The 26,210-nt window shown below is 41.6% G+C and overlaps 1 protein-coding gene across 5 annotated transcripts in view; it reads right to left on the reverse strand.

Annotated features, from left to right (window-relative positions):
- ARMH3 (armadillo like helical domain containing 3) overlaps positions 1 to 26,210 on the reverse strand; it is a 224,908-nt gene that overhangs the window by 118,210 nt on the left and 80,488 nt on the right. For all 5 annotated transcript variants that reach the window (XM_050804126.1, XM_050804125.1, XM_050804127.1 and 2 more), the window contains 3 exons: positions 19,194 to 19,282; positions 2,298 to 2,380; positions 1,253 to 1,379 (listed from right to left, as the gene is read on the reverse strand). In XM_050804126.1, the coding sequence (XP_050660083.1) occupies positions 1,253 to 1,379; positions 2,298 to 2,380; positions 19,194 to 19,282 (299 nt within the window). The remainder of the gene's footprint in view (positions 1 to 1,252; positions 1,380 to 2,297; positions 2,381 to 19,193; positions 19,283 to 26,210) is intronic.

The raw sequence follows: 26,210 nt of genomic DNA on the forward strand, positions 1-26,210 counted from the left end.
TCTAGAATTTCATATAATTTTCCTACTCTTTAAGATAGTTTTAAGTCCGGGTTTTCTGATACTTGCCATTGAAAACATCCTACTAATACAAGGCCCTACTTGCACTGCCTAAGACATTATAGCAAAGGTTCTCTTATAAAGTTCTCTTAAAAGTTTTCCTTCACTGCTCTAAAAAATAAAGTATACTAGAAAAAAATATTTTCCTCCCAGGCAATCCTTCTTTTCCACTGCTGCTTCTATTCTTTCTCCTGGTACTTGTTCCAAATCCTCTCCACTTTTCTCATGATACAGGAGTCCCAAGGAGAGGTTGGGGTTTTCACAATTAATCTCATCACAAAGGATGAAGCAAACTAATCTACAGTGACAGAGGCAAATCAGTGGTTGCCCAAGGATGAGGCACAGTGGGTGAAGGAGGTGAAGAAGACACGAGAGGATTCTAAAGAGATACAAAGAAACTTGGGAGGTGATGGATATGGTTATTATCCTGATCATTGTGATGGTTTCACATACATACACATATATCAAGACTCATTAAAATTTGTATAATTAAAATGTGTACAGTTTATATATCTATTATACTTCAATAAAGCTAATAAATTTGGGTTTTAAAAATAAGATAGTTTTACTAAGTGGCTGTTTCTGTGCAATCTACAGAGATTTTTCCTTAACCTTTATACTACAGGTAGAATTAACTAGGCCCTTATCCCAAACTTATGGGGACATATGACTTCTTTCAGAAATAAGTTATACTTGCTATAGCTGGAGAGTACATTTCGGTGAGCCAATCACCAAAAGATTTCCAAAAAAAGATTTTTATCTAATGCCCACTTCCACTTGTAAGTTATGCTAAAAATACATAGGTACACTAAGATTCCTTAAAATCCTGGACATCCTCAAATTACACAGTGTTCTGGGATCCAAGTTCTTTTATTTGCTGCTGTCAATTCCCACCCACTCCTTCACCTCCTTCTCCCTGGCATTCAATGAATCCACAAGCCTCCCTATTCTCTCTCTCTCTCACAAACAGCAACAAAGGGCTGCTAACCAGCTTTATACTGAGATGAAATCTGAATTCCTGAAGGCAAAAAGGCCCCAACATACCTTCCTATTGCCTGAGAAGAGGAAGCTACTATATTTCTGTGCCACACAAGGCACCAAACAACTAGAGGAGAATCTTTCATAGTCTTTTCCTCTTATATGCCAAAAGCTAGACAAACGGTGGAGAGAGGAGTAAAAAGAAAAGGCAGCTTACCCATGGAGTAGAGGTTGTCAAAGCTCTGGTGCATGCGGATAATCTCATAGTAAAGTTCATCATAGCTGCTGGGGGTTGGCAGAAATGTGTCGCCATATGTGATAAACATATTAAATAGGTTCACAATCTAAAAAAGAAAGAAAGGCCCATATATGGGCATCAGGCTATGAAGACTAGAAATTATCAGTGGTGTGCTGTAGCCAGCTCTTACTGTCACACAAGAGTTGACTGTAAAATTTCATGAATTTTGTAAGCCAGTTATTAAACACAGTCATTATTAAAAATTTCATTCATATAAACTTATAATTAAATAAATTATATTAAAATGAAAGTAATAAATACTAAAAACTTATCACTTCCTAATTATTTTCTAACTTTTACTATAACCTATGCTCTGGAGATTTATAACTATTATATCTGTGTGGTGGAAATGTCATATAATGGTGTGCTACTGCACATTGCTTCCCAATTCTGCATGACTCTGATATCACATTGATAGCTTGAAATTGGCCATGGTGGGTGTAGCTCTACAATGAAACTCAGCAAATGCTATGAATCAAGACTTTTTTCCCTCTAATGTTGAACATTTAAGAACACATTGTATAATATCCTAAGAAGATAGTCAAACTGCACAATGGCCTCCTTCTATCCCAAATAACCAGCCAGATAAACAATCATCTGTAATGTCCCTCAGAAACCAAGTGCAGCCATGATGGAACCTTCAGAGGGTCTGTTATTTACCAACATAGAGACCGCAGTAGTATACAGTAGTCTCTCAGTTGGGACCAAGGCTCACTATTCATACAGAGAGATCTAACCTATACCCACCCCTGCCAGATTATATATTTTCACGAACGAAAGAGAGTCATGCCAAAGACATAGGTGAGAGTGGGGACCACCAGTCCAGATTCTGATCCAAAAATATATATATAGGTCTGGTTCCCTCTATGGCTTAGTCCCCAGACCACCAGCTCCTGTTTCAAACCAGTTCATTTCTGCCTTAGCATATGGCTTCAGAAAAAGAAGTATTTGTTTTGATACTCACCATAAGGGCTAAAGTAAAAATGTTGTGTTTGGCCAAAAGTACAGTCTCGTTTGACATAAGGAACTTCAGCAAATTTATCAAGGCTTTAAAAAAAAAAAAAAAAGACATCAACAAGCTATTCAAACCATGATTAATAAAATTAAATTAAAAACAGACTAGCTCTAAAAAAATCTGGGGGGTTACAGTGAGTGAGTCTCAGCCACCAAGGTCTTTTAAAAAGCAGGTAAGGTAGGTATATTTGAGGAAAGCACTCACCTTCCCAAGCACGTGTCTGCTTATCTGCTCATGGAAGGTTGTTAAATATCTACTTCTTTTTGCCACTTCTTAAATAGCAATTAAGCTCAGAAATTTGACTATAAAACTGACATCTTGGCGTTTCAAATTTACTCCCACATGGTGATTTCCCCATCAAACTTGCTCAATTTACAGCTGAAAATGAGGGTCCCCCTTCCACCCTCAGCTGCTAGCTTCTATTGTCACCAAGCCTTAGACATGTATCTGTTTCAGACATCATTGCTAAGAGGAATATGTATCCAATCTAAGTGGTCACCAGACGTGGCAGCTCTACTGTAGAACCTACAGCTGGGCTGCAGCTCTAGATGAGGAGAGCTCATAAAGAGAAAAAAAGCCCTTAACTGCTCTAACTATCCAAACAAACTGAAGCTTGCGCTGACCGCTTGTGACCACGACAACATTTACTGAAATCTCTTTCTGCTTGGCAACTCTTAGTGAGGGGAGAGATTTCTAAAACCCAAGCAACCTCAGTAGAGACTGACTGCCAAGTCCCTAGGTTAACAGTGCAGCTTCAGACTATTTTGCAAATAAATATTAAGCATAAAAGAAGTTATCAGTTACCTTATACTCATTCACCTTGCACACTTTGTCCACAAAATGAGTCCTGCTTCTCTGCCCATCTCAGATAATGCTCCTGTACCTACCTCCCCTACTTGATGGGATACTATAAAAGGGGTTCAGTAGCTGCAGGCAATCTGTGGTCCTTCTGTCTTCTCCCTCTCAAACCCCCACCTTCCACAGACCCAAGAAAAGGCTCGACCTCTCTTTTTCTAGGACCATATCTGCTTCTTTGCCAGCAAAGAAGTTCATTCTCCCATGATCTCAGAGTTTTGTGTGAAGTTTACTACTCTTAAAGAAGAGATGTGAGCTTTGATTTGGAACAGCAGGGAATAATGAGTAGGAGTGAGACTCTCCAGACTCTTGCTGCCTGCCACACAACACCCCTCACTCTCAATCCTTTAAAAGCACAGGTACAGTAAAGAAACAGCAGGCAAGGAAAGTACAAGAGGCTGGCTTCACCCACATTCTGTTTCTAAAGCCTGAATCTTCCCCTCAAATAGCAAAAAAGCCTTGCCAGGCATGAAGGAGACAGGCATCTTCATTTATAAACTCTTTACCGCGGCCCCGATTTGAGTTCTCTGGGGTTTCATAATGAAAAGGCAAATGATAGGCAGCTGGCCCTTTTAATGGTGTCTGTTAAGTGATCAAGTGATCTGTTGGACTGCAGGGAAAAAAAGGCTCCATGGAGCCCATTCAGGATCACACAACCTGCTTAGCTCCTACAAGGAGCACAGGAATAAGGGGCCTAGCTAAAATCCACATAAAAATTACTAACCCGGCCGGGCACGGTGGCCCAAGCCTGTAATCCACTTTGGGAGGCCGAGACGGGCGGATCACGAGTTCAGGAGATCGAGACCATCCTGGCTAACACGGTGAAACCCCGTCTCTACTAAAATACAAAGAAAATTAGCCGGGCGAGGTGGCGGGCGCCTGTACTCCCAGCTACTAGGGAGGCTGAGGCAGGAGAATGGCGTGAACCCGGGAGGCGGGGCTTGCAGTGAGCTGAGATCCGGCCATTGCACTCCAGCCTGGGCAACAGAGCTAGACTCTGTCTCAAAAAAAAAAAAAAAAAAAAAAAAAAAAATTACTAACCCAAACTTCCCTCCTTAAAGAAGATCACCTTGCTGAGCCACGTAGGGACTGCCCACCCCACCACCTAATCCCCAGAGCTGAGACAAGCCCTGTTAATGATATACCTGACAATCGGACTCTATAAACTCACAGAGGTGAGAGAAAGGATGGGCAGCATGCATGGCGTTCTGTAAAACGTAATGGCTAGAGACAAAGCAGCTTTTGTACACATCCAATCAACAAGGGCTTTTGTCCCCAGAACACACAGCACAGAGATGCAGCCTCAGCAGTGGCTATGTGGTAATTAAAGGGCAGGAAACCTGGAGAAAAGGATGCGGGAGCAATGATTTATTGCTCCTCTGCTGGACTATAGCTAGTCTTGATCTCTGGGATTCAGAGTCCAGGATGACAACGTGATAAATATTAGAGGAGGAAGACAGTAATTCTGGCACAGGCCAAGAGACAACCTGTGTCCCAACAGCCACAGGCATTAGCAGAGCCAGAGTACTGAAAGGGAGAGTCCAGTACTGCAATACTCTGAGAGTCAGTGCCAGAGCGGCTTGCATTCTGCCCCTGAAAATGCAGGTCAGATATTCTGCTCCCCAAAGAACCAAGGTCTTCTCACCTGGAAGTAAGAATTCTCTACAGGGGCCAGGCGCGGCAGCTCACGCCTGTAATCCTAGCACTTTGGGAGGCCAAGACAGGCAGATTGCCTGAGTTCAGGAGTTCGAGAACAGCCTGGGCAACAGGGTGAAACCCTGTCTCTACTAAAACACAAAAAATTAGCTTGGCATGGCGGCATGAGCCTGTAGTTCCAGCTACTCGAGAGGCTGAGGCAGAAGAATTGCTTGAACCCAGGAGGCAGAGGTTGCAGTGAGCTGAGATCGCGCCACTGCACTCCAGCCTGGGGGACAGAGTGAGACTCTTTGTTCAAAAAAAAAAAAAAAAAAAAGAATTTTCTCTACAGAGAATGTAACAGGCAACTAAAATGAAACCTCTGACATCACAGATGGTAACTCTTCCTCAAAAGAGAATGTCCCAAATATCCCATGAAATAGTGCTTTTCTCCATCATCATCTCCCTGACTTCACACTCGCTATATCAACTGCTCAGTGTCCTATACACCACTACACACAGATTTTAGCCTCTGACCTGATATGATGGGAGTTTTAAGTCTGTGAGGCTTTGACATAGCTGATTATAGATTTTTAGAGAAAATACCTTAGGTTATTTAATCCAATTTCCTCATTTTTTGATGAGAAAACTCCATGCCCCATTCCACCCCCACCCCAAACTAGCTGGTGACTAAGCTGGGACTAGAACCTGGTCTCCTGTTTAGTGTTCTTTCTACCATCCCATTAAGAAGATAAACAAGCTGGGTGCGGTCGCTCACGCCTGTATTCCCAGCACTTTGGGAGGCCGAGGAGGGCGGATCATGAGGTCAGGAGTTTGAGACTATCCTGGCCAAGATGGTAAAACTCTGTCTCTACTAAAAAATACAAAAATTAGCCAGGCGCGGTGGTGAGCACCTATAATCCCAGGTACTCGTGAGACTGAGGCAGGAGAATCGCTTGAACCTGGAAGGCGGAGTTTGCAGTGAGCCGAGATCAGGCCACAGCACTCTAGCCTGGGCGACAGAGCAAGACTCTGTCTCAAAAAAAAAAAAAAAAGATTAAACAAATAAAGGTATGAGATCAAGATGAATGTTAAAGTGGGGTTGCAGCTTACTATAAATAGTATGCTTGTTAAAGTGGGGTTGCAGCTTACTATAAATGGTATGCTTAGACCTGCTGACTATACTGTTACCAGTACTTCTCTAGACTCTGGTTTATAACTTTCTCTACCTGTTAGCTGCTCCATGTCATTTTCATGTATTTGGTCCCCGTTTTCCCTTGGTCCTCAGCTACTTGTTAAAGTACAAGTATTTAATACCTCATTATTGCATTCCTGTCACTCACTGGCAGCACAAAAAGATTCCCAGAAGCTTTGCTCAGCATGAGCCGCCTCAGCAGGGCTCTCCGCCAGCTCCTTGGCCTGCTCTCCGCTGTCTTATCTACATCTCAGCTCTCACCTCCACCTCTCTATCCCTTGTGGCTGCTTTCTCTCTCTTTTTTTTTTAAGCACACAACTATCAACTAAAACTGTTCCTAATTCCCTCAGTCAGTGTTGCCTTCTTCAAAATTAGATACTGCCAATGGAAGATGACTGGATATGGACATTAAAGGGAGCCAAGATCCCCTTTCTTTAGGCCCAAAACAAAACCAAAAAATGGGTATAAACAATAACCAGGTTTATTTATAAACTATTATAGACTGAGTTTTGCACAGGGTTTATGCCAGAAAAGACAGGTTTAGGCCAAAGAAGAAAATGCCCTGTGTCAAGGGCAGTTTCAAGGACAGCAGAGAACTGGCACTCAGAATCTCAGTGCCAACACACAGCTCATGCTGGCAGGCTCCTGACTCACCCCCTCTACATACACACACATTTTTAGAAAACTGGCCTTGATCCACTTGTCCACTTGATGCCATCTGGGCACATGACCAGCCAAATTGTTCCAAGGACACTCACAGAAGTAGCAGTACATACAGGGAAGAGTTAAGATAACTAAAAAATAAGGGGATGATTGCCTAAACATAGTATTGTTAATCAGTCATACATCTGTAAGACTTTGCAATCAGGTACAGTAAATGTTGTAGTCATTATGAAGATATGAGGGACAAGATGTACCATTTAATTTAATCCTTTGCTTTATCATGTTTCTCATTGTTAAATAATAGTTTCTAAAATGAAGTGGGGGATAAACAGCTAACACGAGATTCTTCACCAAAGGCCTGACTCCTGGTCTGAGAGATTTCCAACGAAGCATGACCTTATGGTATAGAAACTTAATACTGTGTAAACAGCTTTACCCACTAGGTGAGCAATGGCTGCTCACTCCCTCAAAAGAGAATGGCATGGCTTGTTGCAGAGAATATCCTTTTGGACAAGGGCAAGCTTGGTAGTTGAGACCTTCCAGACCTTAAGAGATAATGCCCAAGGGCCCATATTCCACATCCCTTGGAATGGGCTGTTCCAAAATACCAATGCCAAGAGACAAATCACAGAGGAATGCATAATTTCCTCTAGAAGAGTGACAACAACTACAAGTTAATGACTGTGCCCAGAAGCTCACACAGAGCATCTCAAACTTTCCTTTTTTTCTAATACCCTCTATCTGATACCTTAAAAAGAGACATTTAACTACAGAAATCACCTTCCTCAAGCTGCATTCACCTCTTTTCAAAGTGAGAAACACCATGGTCATAAGTGGCAGGAAAGGTAACACTTATTAGGTGCCTGCTAGGTGCTAGATATTATGTAAAGCACTTAAAGTATATTCTTCTCACTGAATCCTCTTAACAATCTGATGAAGTAGGTATTATTGTTCCCATTTTATGGATGAGCAAATCAAAATTCAGAAAGGTTAAATAAATTACCCAAAGCCAATACACTCATTGGAGCTAAACTGCATTAAGGACAAATCATGCTGGGGAGAAGAAGGTCTCTGAACTCCCACCGCTGCGGTCTATGAAACTACTGGATCCACCGAAACTTCAATTTAAAAAACATTTGTTGGGGATACAGGAGCTATCTAGGGCCAGTATTTATATTTGCGACCAAAAACCATACTTTGATCACAATTCCACTGATTAGCCCCTCACATATCAAAGTGACCAAAGGAAAAATCCTATAAGCTCAGAGTACATCTCTTTTTTTCTTTCTTTTTTTTTTTTTTTGAGACAGAGCTCAATTCTGTTGCCCAGACTGAAGTGCAGTGGCGTGATCTTGGCCCACTGCAACCTCTTTCCAGGTTCAAGAGATTTTCCTGCCTTAGCCTCCCAGGTAGCTGGGATTACAGGCACCCATCACCATGCCCAGCTAAGTTTTGCTTCTTTTTTTTTTTTTTTTTGAGACGAAGTCCTGCTCTGTTGCCCAGGCTGGAGTGCTATTGTGTGATCTCGGCTCATTGCAAGCTCCACCTCCCGGGTTCACACCATTCTCTTGCCTCAGCCTCCCAAGTAGCTGGGACTGCAGGCGCTCGCCACCACGTCTGGCTAATTTTTTGTGTTTTTAGTAGAGATGGGGTTTCACCGTATTAGCCAGGATGGTCTCGATCTGACCTTGTGATCTGCCCGCCTTGGCCTCCCAAAGTGCTGGGATTACAGGCGTGAGCCACCACGCCCGGCAATTTTTGCATTTTTAATAAAGACAAGGTTTTGCCACATTGGCCGGGCTGGTCTCAAACTCCTGACCTCAAGTGATCTGCCCACCTTGGCCTCCCAAAGTACTAGGATTACAGGCATGAGCCACCACGCCTGCTCAGAGTACATCTCTCTAAATGTCTCAGGACTTCACTCCGCTGGCCTAAGATAATTAAACCCACACAATCTCAAAAAAACAAGAGATTGCAGGAATTCAAATAAGTATTTGTACACCCATGTTTACAGCAGCATCATTCACAACAGCCAAAAGGTGGAAGCAACCCAAATGTCCATCAATAGATGAATGAATAAACAAAATATGGTATATACATATGGCAGAATATTATTCAGCCTTAAAAAGGAAGAAAATTCTGACAACACAGATGAACCTTGAAGATATTATTCTAAGTGAAATAAACCAGTTACAAAAGGACAAATGCTGTTTAATTCTACTTAAATGAAATACCCAGAGTAATCAAATTCAGAGTTAGTGGTTGCCAGCGTCTGGCATGAGGGGGAATTAAGTATTATTGCTGGCCGGACACGGTGGCTCACACCTGTAATCCCAGCACTTTGGAGGCCAAGGCAGGTGGATTACCTGAGGTCAGAAGCTCAAGACCAGCATGCAACATGGTGAAACCCCGTTTTTACAAAAAAAAAAAAAAAATTGGCCTGGCATGGTGGTGCATACCTATAGTCCCAGCTACTCGGGAGGCTGAGGCAGGAGAATCACTTGAACCCAGAGGCGGAAGTTGCAGTGCACCAAGATCGCACCACTGCACTCCCACCTGGGCAACAGAGTGAGACTCTATCTCAAAAAAAAGAAAGGAAAAAAAAAGAGTTATTGTTTAATAAGTACTGAGTTTCAGTTTGGGAAGATAAAAAAAAGTACTGGAAATGGAAGGTAGTAATGGTTGCACAATGTGAATATACTTAATGCCACTGAACTATATGGTTAAACATAGTTACAATGATAAATTTTATGTTTATTTTACCCCAATTAAAAAGAAAAACAAGAGGTCAAGGTCTTTCTTTCCACAAACACTCCCAAGAGCCTCACAAACACTCCAGTCTCACTTTCTGTAACCTCTGCATAACTGACTGACTGACATTCACATCAAAGTACACCACACTGAGTACAGGGACAAACGTACAAAGACGCTTCCTCACTGATAGGGAAAAGGAAAGGAGCCAAATATACCCAATCAACAGAGAGCCCATGGACTTGAGCAGGAACGCAAATTCAAAATGAACCCCGAGTAGCCTTCAGCAACACTATGGCAATCTTCAAAATAATCACCAAAGTTCACCATCCAAACTAACAATGCACTAAGTACCAACACTATCCTACAAAATCCTTAGAGACCCTGGGTTTGACTCCTAATCCTTGCTGTTTCATCTGTTATACTTAATTAGGCTCCAAGTACTCTTACTCTGCACCAAGTGAAGAACTGAGAAATTACTGCAGTAAAATATTTGAGGTATTATATTACACATTAAATATGTTTAAGTTGTAGGGAAGTGAGTGTTCAATACACACTCATTTCTTCATTGGAAAGTCTTTCATATTAGGCCCCTTGAAAACTTAGTTTCTTGGCTCTTTTTCAGGAACTCCAAATTGGCTACAACTGCTGTCTCTTTGGACTGTACTAGAGGCAACCAGTCTCACACTCAGCTTCAGTCCATGTTCCCTTCCCTGGGGAGTCCTGTGCATCATATTTGGTGGAACAGTATGACAACAGTGTGTCAGTGTGTAGAGTTTTGACTTTTCTGCATGCAGATGGAGGTGGAATACAGAAGACTGTGCAGGTTCTGGGAAGCTGAGCCAGGACCAGGCACTCTGATGGTTCCCTAAGTCCCACGTGAATTCCCAGAGGCAGAGGCAGCCAATATAATTTTTTTTCTTTTTCTTTTTTTTTTTTTTGAGACAGAGTCTCACTCTGTCACCCAGGCTGGAGTGCAGTGGCGCAATCCCAGCTCACTGCAACCTCCACCTCCCTGGTTCAAGTGATTCTTGTGCCTCAGCCTCCCAAGTAGCTGGGATTGCAGGCATACACCATCACACCTGGCTAATTTTCGATTTGGGAGTTTTTTTTGTTTTTTGTTTTTTGTTTTTTTTGAGACAGGCTGGAGTGCAATAGCGTGATCTTGGCTCACTGCAACCTCTGCCTTCTGGGTTCAAGCAATTCTTCTTCCTCAGCCTCCCACGTAGCTGGGATTACAGGCACCCACCACCACGCCCGGCTAATTTGTGTATTTTTAGTAGAGATGGGGTTCCACCAGGCTGGTATCGAGCTCCTGACCTCAGGTGATCTGCCAGCCTTGGCCTCCCAAAGTGCTGGGATTACAGGTGTGAGCCCCTGCGCCCAGCCTACCCTAATTTTCAAATAGGAAGAGTTGAATACAATCCATCTGAGAATCCTGCCATCTTACACAGCCCCCCAACACACACCGCACAAGGAACCTTTTTTTCAGAACTGTTCCTAGCATTAATACACAATGAGGACTTTCCCAGAATTTTTTCTATCCTCCTTTGAATTCAGGAGGAGGGAAAAAAAGGTAGCAGCAAATTGTGTTGCCATGTAGGAGTAGAATGAATAATGGATATGGGAATTTCTCCAGGACTAAAACCTGTCCCCTACATTAAGGTAAACCAGGTGCACAGAGGAACAAGCCAACCACAGGAAGACACAATTAAGTGGTAGCTCAGGTGCCTGCCTCAAAGAAGCAGAGGGGAGGCTTAATTACAAAATGAAGTGAATGACATTTAAATAAGATTAAAAACAGGAAGGAGACAGCCTCCAGGAGAGCACAAATAAATGTCTCCAAAGAATCAGGTCAGAGAAAGCTGTCTATTTGAGCAGCTTTTACATGCTATGAAGACAAAGAGCAAAGACAACACTCATCCAGACTTGATTTTGTGGCCTGGCATGGAGCTAGGATTAGGTACCACAGAAACCAGATCAAAACCTGTTCATTAGGAGAGATGGATAATTTCATAGTGATTGATAAAAGAATAATATTACCATCTCAGTTGCTTAGGACAGATGTCAAGAAACTCAAAGGACAGGATGAAAATAGCACTAGTGTAACAAGCTAATGCCACCAAAACCCTGGAGGCACTATAAACTCTAGCCAATTCCAGCATCTCTGGACAAAATCACCAATTACCCAGGGACATTGCCAGCAATCAGCAGGCTCACTGTCAATCAGCAGAGTGGCGCAGGAGTGAATCTGAAGCCAAAACCTGCCAGTAGAATAATTTAAAAATACTCAGCCAGGCGCGGTGGCTCACGCCTGTAATCCCAACACTTTGGGAGGCCAAGGTTGGTGGATCACAAAGTAAGGAGTTCAAGACCAGCCTGGTCACCATGGTAAAAGTCTGTCTCTACTAAAAATACAAAAATTAGCCAGGCATGGTGGTGTGCGCCTGTATTCCCAGCTACAGGCGCTGGGGAGGCTGAGGCAGGAGAATTGCTTGAACCCGGGAGGCAGAGGTTGCAGTGAGCTGAGATAGTGCTACGGCACTCCAGCCTGGGCTACAGAGCAAGACTCCGTTGTGGGGGGATCGGGGGGAACAACTTTAGGTGGCTTTTCAGAATAAAGGCATCTGTCTGGCTGCAAGCCTAAGCACCTCACTGACGCAGAGGCCAAAGAATCAAACAAGAAAATGAAATGGCTCTGGCTGTATGCTATCAGCCTCTCCAGGTGAACAGAGCACACAAGTCAGTATGTCAACAGCCTGCACTGACTAAAGGTTCCACATTCCTCTAAATAAGTCAGAAATGGAACAAATCCTTTCTTTAAATGGAAATCTGCTTCCACCCTTACCATTTTCCTTGCAGTCAATGTGTATCTGCTAAAAAAAAAATAAATAAGGTTCTCAACCATCTTCCATTCCCCATTTTCTTGCAGATAATGCAAACCTCACAATTAGCACTCACCCTCTTCTTTTTCACGAAAATGAGTTTCTACATGAAAGTTCCCAGATCCTAGACTTTGGGAAATGTAGGGTCTCTGTGCAGCTGCCTCTAACCAAGCACGCTCAGGAGCCACTGCCATCTTCTCGGGCCCTATACCAACTGCTCCTTTCCCCCCAACGTTTCCCAAATGAGTGATAGCCAAAATCACCCTTTAAGAAATATAAAAGTCAATGAGACCATGTCTCAGTGGAGCCATCTGACACAGAACCAATAACTTTACTTTTTGCCAAAATGAGGTAGGACCAATAACAGACTTGTCTTGCTCCCTCGAGATCCAGAGAAGGATGATACCTTATGAAACCACATGATATGTCCCTTTGAAACTAGTATAGGCAGAGTAACCAAAAGCACAGCTAATCCTTCCCCTGTCCCTTTTACTTGACAAAATGCTCATGGGCCTATGAGAGTTGACATTTTTCTGGATAGGAAGTGACTGCATGCACAGAAAAAAGAACAAAGTGATCTCTTGCTCTTTTGGGGGCTTTTACGTGGGAATCTTTTTCTCCCTGTAACAGGCTAAACCTGTTAGAGATTCTTATCTTTTGCTTCTGCCAAGTTTCTGAGGGGATGAGAGAAAGATTCAAAATAGTGTAAATTTTGGATTCAGCCAAATGTAGTGATTTGAAAGGGAAAAAAGCTTCCTGGCATTCCTTTTTAGTCCTTGGGTTTTCTCTACTGCTGTAGAGAATATTTCATAACTACATTATAGAACCAGAAAGATACCTTCTAATGCCCCTGAATTAGAACATTCTAACTTTGAGAAGAATTGATTACCCATAGAGGAAAAAAGCCTATTTTTGCATATAGAAGCTAGAGCAGTCTTAATTAGGCACATCAGTCTAGAATATATCTTGTGACATATTTGCCTAAATCAGAGAAAATTTAGCGGAATGAGGAAGAGCAATTTTAAAAACAAGATAGAAATAGCAGCTGCCAAAATTCCCCTTCCCATCTACTCTAGTTTTTACTGCTATGTTCTTTCCCGCCTGGATACTCTCTTCAAAACTAAAAGAAGCAATGTTGTAGAGTTATATAAGATGTCATCATTGGAGGAAGCTGGGTGAAGGGTACATGAAACTCTACATACTATTTTTGCAACTTCCTGTAAGTCTATAATTACATCAAAATTAAAAGTTTAAAAAAGAAACTAAACTAAAAGAAGAACACAACGAAAAGTTCAAAGGATAGTTTCTCAAAATCAAGAGGGGCTGCTGAACTATCAAAGCTACATCTACACAAGAACTGCCAGATAAATCTATGGCTTGAGTCAGCCTTTCTCTTGAAAAATTTCAGTCCTGCATGGCAACACTTATAAGTAAAACAAGCTTCCAACAAAAGGCTCTCAATTGCCAGTCTTGAGATGTACCTAACCAAGAAGTCATAGGCCTCTGCCAGTAATAGCAGAGCCAGCTGGATCTAGAACGCTGTGATACTCCCTGGGTTTTCCATTTTTCCCAGTAGATATGTAAAAGGTCAGGCCATGTACAATTTCTCTCTTTTTCACAAAGCTGTGAATGCTTTGGATGTTACTTAGCACAGTGAAGCTGAACAGATTGTTCTGGGGGCTTAGGGGGCCTTTCTTCCTGCAGGGAGGCAAATGTTGCTTAGTGATCTGTATCTGAGCATAGGAGTCAGGAACTCTAAGTTCTAATCATGACTCTGTTTAGTGTCTGGTTCCACGATCCTTAGCAAGTCACTTAACCCTTCTATATCTCTAATCCATTCCCCAACAAATGGGAATAAAAATAATGACTTATCACCGGGATGTGGGAGATTGAAAGGGTAACAACTGTGATCCATATATAAATGTCGAATATAAAATGCCAGTATAAATCTGCCTTTAAATCAACCCATGTTTTCAGACGATGGAAACTCATACTATTTAAATGTAGGCTGCCTCTCCAATGCTCCTTCTTCCTGCAGTGGAAGTAAAATAAGCTGAATCCATGAAGCTCTGTTCAAGTATTTCCCTCTCCAACAACTACATGCTTCTCTCTGCACATCCTGCTCATTCTTTGTTTAATGGCTTGGAAACCATCAAAGTTTCCATTTTTACTTGGTTAAAAGCAATCCATCCATCTGTGGGTAAGGAAGAATGAGAAAAACAAAATAAATTACTAACTACTCTCTTTCACATCAACAAATCAAATAAACTAAGGTGGATGGCTGACCCTATCAAAGGTGATGATGTCAGCTCAACAGAACCATTAACGAGTTACATCCTACTATTATTATTATTATTTGGCTCAAACACAACATTGTGCTACTTTTAGAGAATGTTGATCCATCATTAATGAAAATCCTACATATCCATTCATCCACTTTATTTATTCATCCAAATGTTATCTGAGTTCCTATTAAAAAGCTAAGTAGGCTGGGTAATATAGCGCATGCCTATAATCCCAACAATTTAGGAGGCCAAGGCAGGCAGATCACTTGAGTTCAGGACTTCAAGACCACCTGGGCAACATGATGAAACCCCATATCTAAAAAAAGGAAAATACGAAAATAAGCCAGGCATGGTGGTACGCATCTGTAGTCCCAGCTCCTTGGGCTGCTAAGGTGGGAGGATCCATTGGGGCCGGGAGGTCGAGACTGCAATAAGCCATAATTGTGCCACTGCACTCCAGCCTGGGCAAGACCCTGTCTCAAAAAATAAATAAATAAATAGCCAAGTAGTCTGCTAGAGATGTAACAATGATTAAAAAACAGGCCTTGCCCTCCAGGAACTTTTTTGAGAGGAAATATAGATATTTAAACAAATAATTGTAAAAACATATGAAATTAGCATGGCGGCTTGCACCTATGGTCCCAGCTGCTTGGGAGGCTAAGTTGGGAGGATCACTTGAGCCCATGAGACAGGTTGCAGTGAGCTGAGATCATGGCACTGCACTCCAGCCTGGGCAACAGAATGAGATCCTGTCTCCAAAAAAAAAAAAGCAAACATAGCGAAACAATGTGATATACTAAAATAGGGACCCAATATGCTATAGAAAACACTCCGAAAATAAGACATAGTGAACAAAATGGTCTATAGCCTCAAGAAGTCCAAAGCAGATTGCTCATCTAAAATTCCCAGTAGGAACGCAATGTGATCAGTAAACAAAGAAAAATATTGGCCGGGTGCAGTGTCTCACACCTTTAATCCCAGCACTTTGGGAGACAGAGGAGGGCAGATCACCTGAGGTCAGAAGTTTGAGGCCAGCTTGGCCAACATGGTAAAACTCCATCTTTACAAAAGTTAGCCTGGCATAATGGTGCGTGCCTTTAAGTCCCAGCTACTTGGGGCGGGGGCTGTGGTGGGAGGATTGTTTGAACCCGCAATCACACCACTGCTCTCCAGCCTAGGCAACAGAGTGAGACCCTTTCTCAAAAAAAAAAAAAAAAGAAAAGAAAAAAAAATTACCTAGATACTAAGATGTTTTGTGAGAACAGGATTAATTGGGAGGCTATGGAACTTAAAATTAAGACAGGTTTTTGACACAAGATCATGGAGGGGCTTCAGAGGGTCCAGAAACTCTGAAACTATATGCAAAATATGCATGTGCAAATGGACATTTTTTCTGGATACAAAGATGACTGTAGCTTTCATTCTATTCTCAAAGGTAAAGAACTATTTCACTATGATCTTATTCCAAAACCCAGTTTTCTACCTCTATCAGTGAAGAGTTTTAAGATCCAATCTTTTACTTAGACTCGGAGATCTGGGTTGCCTAGACATCAGAGAAGAGCTTTCAAACTTTCTATAATGTGGTAAAAAACAGTGATTGCTCAAAACAGGGGAATGCAGAGCAATAGGACTTTTTCCTTTCCATATTCTAGTTAAAATTAGCCTAAATATATTTTCCCACATACTCAGATATCATGGTGACAGGCATCATAGAAACAGACAGTGGCAGCAGGGAGTAGGTCAGGGCTTGTATCTGTAAAACCAACTAGGAAAAGTTTATCAGGCAAAATTGAACCCCCAACTAATACAGCTGGCTCCTCCTTGTCCATAAGATCATACCTGTGAATTCATTATGGGAATCTGGGGACCTCTGGCTACCTCCCCAATAATAATAAAGAGCTAATACAGTCAAACAGCATAGAAATAAAAATCAGCACTGAAGTACAGTGATACTAAACACCCACATTACAAACTACATCTGGACCCTAGATGATTGCTTCCTAGATAACCAAGGGCTTTTGTGTGTCCAGTTTAATAACACATGCCTTACCAGTCTTATAAATAAAATTTCATTACAGTTTGCAGCACATGTATGGCAAAGGATATATACACATAAGCATATTTGCCATGATGAGTTTCACATAGCTCCCTCAAATCCATAAGTCTAGAAGGCAAAGAATGAGTGAAAACATGGGCAATCCAACATATGAAGGGTAGTATCTGCCAAGAGGTAGGTGGATCCACCATAGACATATTTGTATTCACTGAATGCAATATTATACACTATTACGGGCTCTGACTGCATGGGATGCAACATTGTGTTTTGCAGCTTTCCTTAACATCTGCTGCTCTGCATCTCACTGTACACTCCACATATGATAACATAGACCCAGGTTCCAGGAGGGCTTACCCATCTATACAGGAAAAGGAGCTAATGTCACTTAGCAGAGAACTCCAGTACAAATGTCTAGATGCCTTCGCAACAAGCAATGGTCCATGCCTCTTTAAGGACACTCATATATACTTCCCCTCAACTCATCACGGGCCTTAGACTGTCATGCAATCAGTCCTGAGAATAGGACATAATTATAAATAGAGCTGAAAGTTCGGAAAGACATAACGTCAACTGACCAACACAGAATAAAAAATGGCCTTCTTCTTCACCACTTCCTAGTGAGAAAAGCAAAATGCTGAGTCAGAAAAGATAAATATAAAAGCCATTTTTAAATCTCTTTAAAAGATAATCGCTTGTTTAAGCAAAAATGACGGCAATGTATTCTGGAGTTTATGACATATGTAAAAAGTAAAATGCAAATGCATGACTATAATAACACAAAGAACAGTTCATACCAATAAACGTGTGGATTCATCAAGAGAACAGAGGATATAAAATTGGGATAGAAGGAGAATAACAGGAAGCCCTGAGCCCCAGGAAACAGACCAGAAAGAAGAATAGAAGGCAATGTGGACAAGACAATGGAATAGGATGATGAGGAAGAGGACAACAGATCATGAGAATGAGAGAAAAGTCACAGAGATCACAGAGGCCGGAGATAGAATAGCTAGGACAAAAAGGAAAGAAAACAGAATGAAAGAGAAAGTAAAACCAGAAGGGAATCAGAAGAGGCAGGCAGAAACAACTACTACTACCACCTTGTTTAGTACTACAATGTGTAATTTCATTCAAGTTATAGACATACACCATTTGTACTTATTATAAATCCAACAACTGTACCAACATCTGAAGATCTGCATCATTATTGTGTTTTCTCTTTAATCCTATGCTTTTAGAGCCTAATAATCTTACAACTATCCATAGGCAACAATAATAGTCCTTTATATTAAAAGGAGGTGCTGCTACCTAAGAAATTCTACTGTTGGTCATTTCCATGTCTTTTGATCTCTCTTTAACTCCCCTGACATTCTCTCCATCTCAAACTCTCACACAATCATACTCTCCTCTCCTGAAATATCAAAATGCCACTATTGCCACTTAGTGTTATTCTCCTACTCCCCCTTTACCACCATAGGCAGTAACTGCAAAAACTTGCTAATCCATTAATTAAAGATCTCTACTTCCCATTATGGGGGACTAAATTTAGAAAGCCAAATTGGGTTGGGAGGAAATCATGTGTCACAACAAGTGAGATGAATTCCATGGAAGGGGGCTGGGTTACTGGCCTGTTTCTTATAAAGCCTCTGACACTAACACATCCTATTCTGCTGAAAATACAGAGCAGCTCTCCCATGGGTGGGCAACCTTTCATCACTGTAATCATCTGGAGAAGATTTTATTGTACCATCAGGTCTCAAAAGCCACAGGACCTAGCAGCAAGCAACTGCCTCAGGGAACATGTCTCCTCTGCTTTCCTGAAACCTCCAATTTAGTTACACAAAAGAAAGGGGTGGCAAGCCAGCATTAATTGTACCCTTAGCGAAGAGCCACTTCCCCCCTGCAGGGGTAGCAGTGACTTTACTGGACTACCAAATGTATACAAAGACAAAGTAAACACTGTAATTTGCTGTTTTGTCTCTGGCACAGGGGGAGTGGCACAAGTGACACTGTCTGTAAACAGTAATAATCCCAGATGTAACACAAAGAACAGAATTCCCGCATCTCCCCACTCCTGTCCCTATCCCTCCATCTCTCCCTATGGCATTCCTCCTGATTACTCGTCCTGAGGAAACACACAGAAGCCTCCCTATAGTCCATATGCGGCTACCAAATGAAACCGAGTGAGAATCCAAGTTTGTACAGACTTCTCCTACCTCATTCTTACTCAAAGAAAGATTTATTGGAACACAAGAAATACTCAGTTGTTTTTATCAGTTGACAAAAAGTATAGGGAGGGGAAGGAACAAGGCACAAAGAATAGACATGTGACACACCCAGGTCTGGATTAGAAAAAAGCTAAAATGTTAAAAAAAAAAAAAAAAAAAGACAAAAAGAGTAACTGAAAATAAAGGCATCCTAAACAAACCAAAAGGTTAAAAGACAAAAAATCCATCTTGAGCCCAGGCCTAGGGGCTCATAAAAGGTATAGAAAAAGAAGATGAGTTCAAGAGAGAAAGTTACCTGACCAGAGCTCCCGCCAGGTGTAATGCAGGCGTACCCGACACTTCTTCTGGTAGCAAAGCAGTTTGTGTACTACCTGGATGCAGCGTCTGTAACAGGGAAAGCAAACAATGAGGGTAAGCCTGGGAATATAGTGCAACTCATCACAGATCCCTTCTTAGTGAGCCGGCTTTGCTAAGGCCACTAAAGACACTGGATATGAATATGTATACATGCAAAAAAATATATAAAACTTCTGGCCGGGCACGGTGGCTCACACCTGTAATCCTAGCACTTTAGGAGGCCAAGGCAGGTGGATCATTTGAGGATAGAAGTTCAAGACCAGCCAGGCCAACATGGCGAAACCCCATCTCTACTAAAAGTATAAAAAAAGGCCTGGCACGGTGGCGCATGCCTGTAATCCCAACTGAGTGAACTTGAACTCAGTGAGCCAAGATCACTCCAGCCTGGGCGACACAGCGAGATTACATCTCAAAAAAAAATTAAAAAAAAAAAAAAAAAAAAAGCAGGGCACGGTGGTTCACGCCTGTAATCCCAGCACTTTGGGAGGCCGAGGTGGGCGGATCACGAGGTGAGGATATCAAGACCATTCTGGCCAAGAAGGTGAAACCCCATCTCTACTAAAAATATACAAAAAATTAGCCAAGCGTGGTGGCGGGCACCTGTAGTCCCAGCTACTCAGGAGGCTGAGGCAGGAGAATGGCGTGAATCCAGGAGGTGGAGCTTGCAGTGAGCCAAGATCACGCCACTGCACTCCAGCCTGGGTGACAGAGCGAGACCCCGTCTCAAAATAATAAAAATAAAAATAAAATAGCCAGGCGTGGTGGCACATGCCTGTAGTCTAAGCTACTGAGAAGGCTGAGGCAGGAGAATTGCTCGAACCTGGGAAGCAAAGGTTGCAGTGAACCAAGATCGTGCCACTGTACTCCAGCCTGGGTGACAGGGCAAGACTGTCTCAAAAAACAAAAAAACAAAAAAAACAAAAAAAAAACAACAACAACAACAAAAAAAAAAAAAAACTTCTGCCTTCTTCTAGTAGACTCATCAATATCTCTCTCTCTCTCTCTCTCTCCCCCTCTCTCTCTCTCACACACACACACACACACACACACACACACACAATCACATACTCCTTATGCTACCCATTCCCCTTATCAATGGGTAGAGTGTGCTATAACTACTTATAAGTCAACAATCAATTAGGCGCCACTGACATCTTTCCCTTGAGTACCTTTCCAGGGAAAAAGGATAAACTAGAGGGTCACAATTAAACTATTCCACTGAAAGTGGTATAGTGACATGGAATGCAAAAACACAAAATTAAAGACCTTAATTCTCTATATCTATCTGAATGTGGTTTTTATTTAAATTAAATTTTTAATTAAATATATAATTTAAAATACCAGTCTTACTTATAAATAAAATCTATAAAAAAATTAACTGGGCATGGTGGCACATGCCTATAGTCCCAGCCACCCTGCAGGCATGCGCCACCATACCCAGCTAATTTTTTTGTACTTTTAGTACAGACGAGTTTCACCATGTTGGCCAGGCTGGTCTCGAACTCCTGGCCTCAAGTGATCCACCTGCCTCGGCCTCCCCAAGTTCTGGGATTACAGGCACGAGCCACCGTGCTCAGCCAGAAGTTCTGTTTTTCTTTTTTCTTTTTTTTTTTTGCTGCAAACTGTAAAATTTAAATTCTATTTACACTAAAAGTTAAATTAAAAATGCAGTTTGTCAGTTGTGCTAACCACCTTTCAAGTGCTCAATAGCTACATGTGGCTAATGGCTATTACCATAGCGAACAGAAAAAAATATAGAACTTTTCTATTATTGTAAAAGTTTCTACCGGACAGCATTCTGCTAGATCATTGGAATATTCAGGGTTATTCACTTCTCAATAACATACATGTTTCTGAGAGTATTTCCAAATAAGCAGTTAGTAGCTTGAAGTCAAGATAAGTGATATTTTTGAAAATTTAATGCCGGGCGCGGTGCTCACGCCTGTAAAGCATTCACAAGGTCAGGAGATCGAGACCACGGTGAAACCCCGTTTCTACTAAAAATACAAAAAATTTAGCCGGGCGCGGTGGCGGGCGCCTGTAGTCCCAGCTATCAGGAGGCTGAGGCAGGAGAATGGCGTGAACCCGGGAGGCGGAGCTTGCAGTGACGAGATTGCGCCACTTCCAGCCTGGGCGAGAGAGAAGACTCTGTCTCAAAAAAAAAAAAAAAAAAAAAAAAAAGAAAATTATAAACCTACCAAAAGCATTTTTTTCATCCCTGAGATACGATTTTGAAAGGTTAAAAAGCCAGATGAAATTATAAAGGTAAATACTGATGAAATTTACTTCCTAAAAATACAAATATTTTGTTTAATAAAAAAAAATTCAATGATTACAATTAAATGGCAAACAACATGGGAAATTACATTTGCAACAAATAATATAATAGAGTTACTATGTTTGATATATAGAAGTTTATATACATAGATGATAAAAACAGTGTCCTTTGCTATAGTCTGAATGTTTATCCTCTCTGAAACTCATGTTGAAACGTAATCCCAAATGTAATATTATTAAAAGGCAGGGTCTTTAAGAGGTGACTGGGTCATGAGGGCTCTGCCCTCAGGAATAGATTAATCCACTCATGGGTTAATGGATTAATGGGTTATCATGAGAGTGGGTTAGTTATCATGAGAGTAAGTCTGTTATATAAGCCAGTCTGGCTTTCTCTCCTTAGCCCCCTCACCATACAATACCTTGCACCACCTTGGGACTCTACAGAGTGTCCCCATCAGCAAGAAGATCCTCGCCCAGAAGTAGCCCCTAGACTTGGACTTCCTAGTCTTCAGAACTGTGAGACTAAATAAATTTCTTTTCTCTATAAATTTTTCAGTCTTAGGTATTCAGTTATAGCAACAAGACAACCTCTAACAACAAAGATAGGAAAAGGAAACGGTCAATAAATTCCTCCATCTCCCAAAAAAGGGAAACAGGGAAAGCCAACATTTTACTATAATGTTCAACTTCATTTTGTTTTTTTTGTTTTGTTTTGTTTTGTTTTGAGACAGAGTCTGGCTCTGTCGCCCAGCCTGGAGTGCAGTGGTCGGATCTCAGCTCACTGCAAGCTCCGCCTCCCGGGTTCACACCATTCTCCTGCCTCAGCCTCCCGAGTAGCTGGGACTACAGGCGCCGCCACCTCGCCCGGCTAATTTTTTGTATTTTTTTAGTAGAGACGGGGTTTCACCGGGTTAGCCAGGATGGTCTCGATCTCTTGACCTCGTGATCCGCCCGTCTCAGCCTCCCAAAGTGCTGAGATTACAGGCTTGAGCCACCGCGCCCGGCCTACTTCATTTTTAAAAGGCATATTAAAACAAGATTCTACTTGTGCATATCAAATGAACATACATTTCATGCTTACAAAGAAACAGCATTCATAATAAAAGAAAACTGGAAACAACTATGGAAAGAACATTTGATGCCAGGAGAACAGCAAGTAAATCATTACACACATGTTCCAGATTGATACCTGTCCCCCAAAATTCGTATGGTGAATTATAAATACACGTCAATTCCTCTAGCTAGTGTCTCTGGCTCTCACTTCACAGAGGGAGGTTAATGGTAGAGAAATTAGAACACTCAAAGAGTACTGGTGAAAATAAAAATAGTACAACCACTTTGGAAAACTTAGGAGTTTCTCAAAATGTTAGATATAGAGCTACCACATAACCCAGCAATTCCACTACTAGGTGTCTACAAAAGAAAAACACAAACAGGCTAGGTGCAGTGGCTCACGTATATCACTCCAACACTTTGGGAGGCCAAGGCAGGAGGATCACTTGAAGCCAGAAATTTCAGACCAGCCTGGGGAACAAAGCAGAACCCCATGTCTACAAAAATTTAAAAATTAAAAAAATTGGCCAGGCGCAGTAGCTTACGTTGTAATCCCGGCACTTTGGGAGGCCAAGGTGGGTGGATCACGAGGTCAGGCATTCAAGACCAGCCAAGCCAACACGGTGAAACTTCATCTCTACTAAAAACACAAAAAATTAGCTGGGCGTGGTGGCAGGTGCCTGTAATCCCAGCTACTTGGGAGGCTGAGGCAGAGAATTGCTTGAACCTGGGAGGCGGAAGTTACAGTGAGCCAAGATTGCACCACTGAACTCCAGCCTGGGCAACAAAGTGAGACTCCATCTCAAAATAAAATAAAATAAAATAAAAATAAATAAATCAGCTGGGTGCAGTGGCATGCACCTATAGTCCCAGCTACTCAGAAGGCTGAAACAGGAGGATCACTTGAGCTCCGGAGTTTAAAGCTATGATTGCACCACTGTACCCCAGCACAGGTAACAGAGTAAGACCCAGTCTCTAAAAAAAGTAAAAATAAAACAAAATATATGTCAACACGAAAACTGGCATACAAACAGTCATGGTGACATTCATAATAGCCAAAAAGTCTAAACAACCCAAATGTCTATCAATCAATGAATGAATAAATACAATGATGTGGTATTCTATACAGTGAAATATTAACCATAAAAAGGAACGGCTACAACATGGATGAACATGGAAATTATTATGCTAAATTAAAGAAGTCAGTAGTAAAAATCCACATATTCTATTATTTCATTTATATAAAATGTCCAGAATAGGCAAATACATAGAGACAAAAAGTAGATTAGTAGTTATCTAGGCCTGAGGGAGAGGGCAGAGGAAGAAATACAAAGAGTAACTACTAATGGGTACAGGATTTCTTTACACAGGGGTCAACTGAAATGGTCTAAAATTAGTTTGTGGTAACAGTTGCACAATTCTGCGAATATATTTTAAAAACACTAAATTGTAGACTTTAAAGCTGCTTAAAAAAACTCTGTGGCCTACTTTTTCCAAATATTTGTCAAGATATGCAAGTTACAGCTTTCACGGCAATGTTCATTTCATATATTCTATAACTAGGTATGCTTGGATTCTTGATTAAGCCATTAAATGTCCACTTTAATAGTGAGCCTGTGTTAGGTGGATAAATTGATACTCTTCATTTGAGAGGATTAGCTTTCGTATTTCCTATTTTCAATTTAAATTCACAAATTCAACATTCAATTAACTATGATCTCAGCCCTTAGAATCCCTAGTGTATGGAGGTTTCTCAGTGGCCTAAAATGCAATGTCTTAACTAAATCCAGATTCTAAGTCTCACTTTGTCATATCCTCGCTGCCCTAAAAGTATTTAAATTAGGACTTTTTTAGTCAAGGGAGGGTTTGGTCAGCCACAGGCCCAGGGCTTGGACTGTACCCCTCTGGAACTCCAGGCTCATCACACACATCACACACATCAGAAGAAACTGTCAGACCTACCCTTTTCATTCATTCATTCAACAAATCTTGACTGTATACCAACTGAATGCCAGTGCTTAAGTCTTATTACAACTAAGTTATAAAGTTCCTAGAAAACTGAACCTAGGTAAACTGCTAGTTTCAGGTAAATGAAAGTGGCTCCTCCTTTTGTCTTTTGGGGGTTTTGTTTTGTTTTGTTTTTGTTTTTGAGATGGAGTCTCACTCTGTCACAGAGGCTGGAGTGCAGTGGCATGATCTTGGCTCACTGCAACCTCTGCCTCCTGGGTTTAAGCGATTGTCATGCCTCAGCCTCCCAAGTAGCTGGGATTACAGATGCCTGCCACCATGCCTGGATAATTTTTGTATTTTTAGTAGAGATGGGGTTTTACCATCTTGGCCAGGCTGGTCTCAAACTCCCGACCTCAGGTGATCCGCCCACCTCAGCCTCCCAAAGTGCTAGGATTACAGGTGTGAGGCACCGTGCCCAATCTGAGACTCTTTCAAGTTCTATGGTTATAACCCGAGACAAAGAATATCCCAAGACCCTACTGACTTTAGCAGACACCACATTAATCTGTTGGGTATCAATCTGAGAGCTCATGGAATCAAGCTAAAATAGGGGTAGCTACTACTATAAAGACACATGCACATGTATGTTCATTGTAGCACTATTCACAATAGCTAAGACATGGAACCAACCCAAATGCCCATCAATGATTGACTGGATAAAGAAAATGTGGTACATATACACCCTGAAATACTATGCAGCCAGAAAAAGGAATGAGATCATATCCTTTGCAGCGACATGGATGAAACTGGATGCCATCATCCTCAGCAAACTAACACAAGAACAGAAAGCCAAACACTGCATGCTCTCACTCATAAGTGGGAGCTGAACACTGAGAACACACGGACACAGAGAGGGGAACAACACACACCAGGGCCTGTTGGGGGATTGGAGGGTGAGGGGAGGGAACTCAGAGGATGGGTCAATAGGCCATGGCACACATACACCTATGTAACAAACCTACACATTCTGCACATGTAATCATTTTTTGTTTTTTTTAAGAAGAAATAATAAAAAAAGAAAAAGAAAAAAAATAGGAGTACCTAATTGCTCGGGCCTCTTAGCAGAGGAGAAAAGAAGAAAGCAGAAAACACACTACTAACCTCTCTCTGCAGAATGAGAGCCAGAGACACCAGGTAGAGGAATTAAAATGCCTAACAACTGACCGGGCTTGGTGGCTCATGCCTATAATCCTAGGACTTTGGGAGGCTGAGGTGGTAGGATTGCTCGAGGCTAAGAGTTCAAGACCAACCTGGTCAATACAATGAGAGCCCGTCTTAAAAATAAATAAAATAAACAAAATGCCTAACAGCATACCAAGGATACAAGTGAACTGAACTAAATTTATAAGTTAAAGTCCTAAAATTACTCTTCTCCAGATATTTTCAGAGTACTCCGAATAATAAACCTCCATTGCTACCTTATTAGCCTATTCTACTTGCTCCATTATTCACATCTCTCTCTGTTCTTTTCACTCCCTGTAGCTCTAAGTGGTCTTGCAGGACCCTCTCAGACAGAATTTAGTAAAAACTATTTAAACAGTACTCTCTTAAAAGACTTGGGTACCGGCCGGGCGCAGTGGGTCACGCCTGTAATCCCAGCACTTTGGGAGGCCAA

This window comes from Macaca thibetana, chromosome 9, assembly GCF_024542745.1.
Source record: "Macaca thibetana thibetana isolate TM-01 chromosome 9, ASM2454274v1, whole genome shotgun sequence".
NCBI lineage: Eukaryota > Metazoa > Chordata > Mammalia > Primates > Cercopithecidae > Macaca > Macaca thibetana.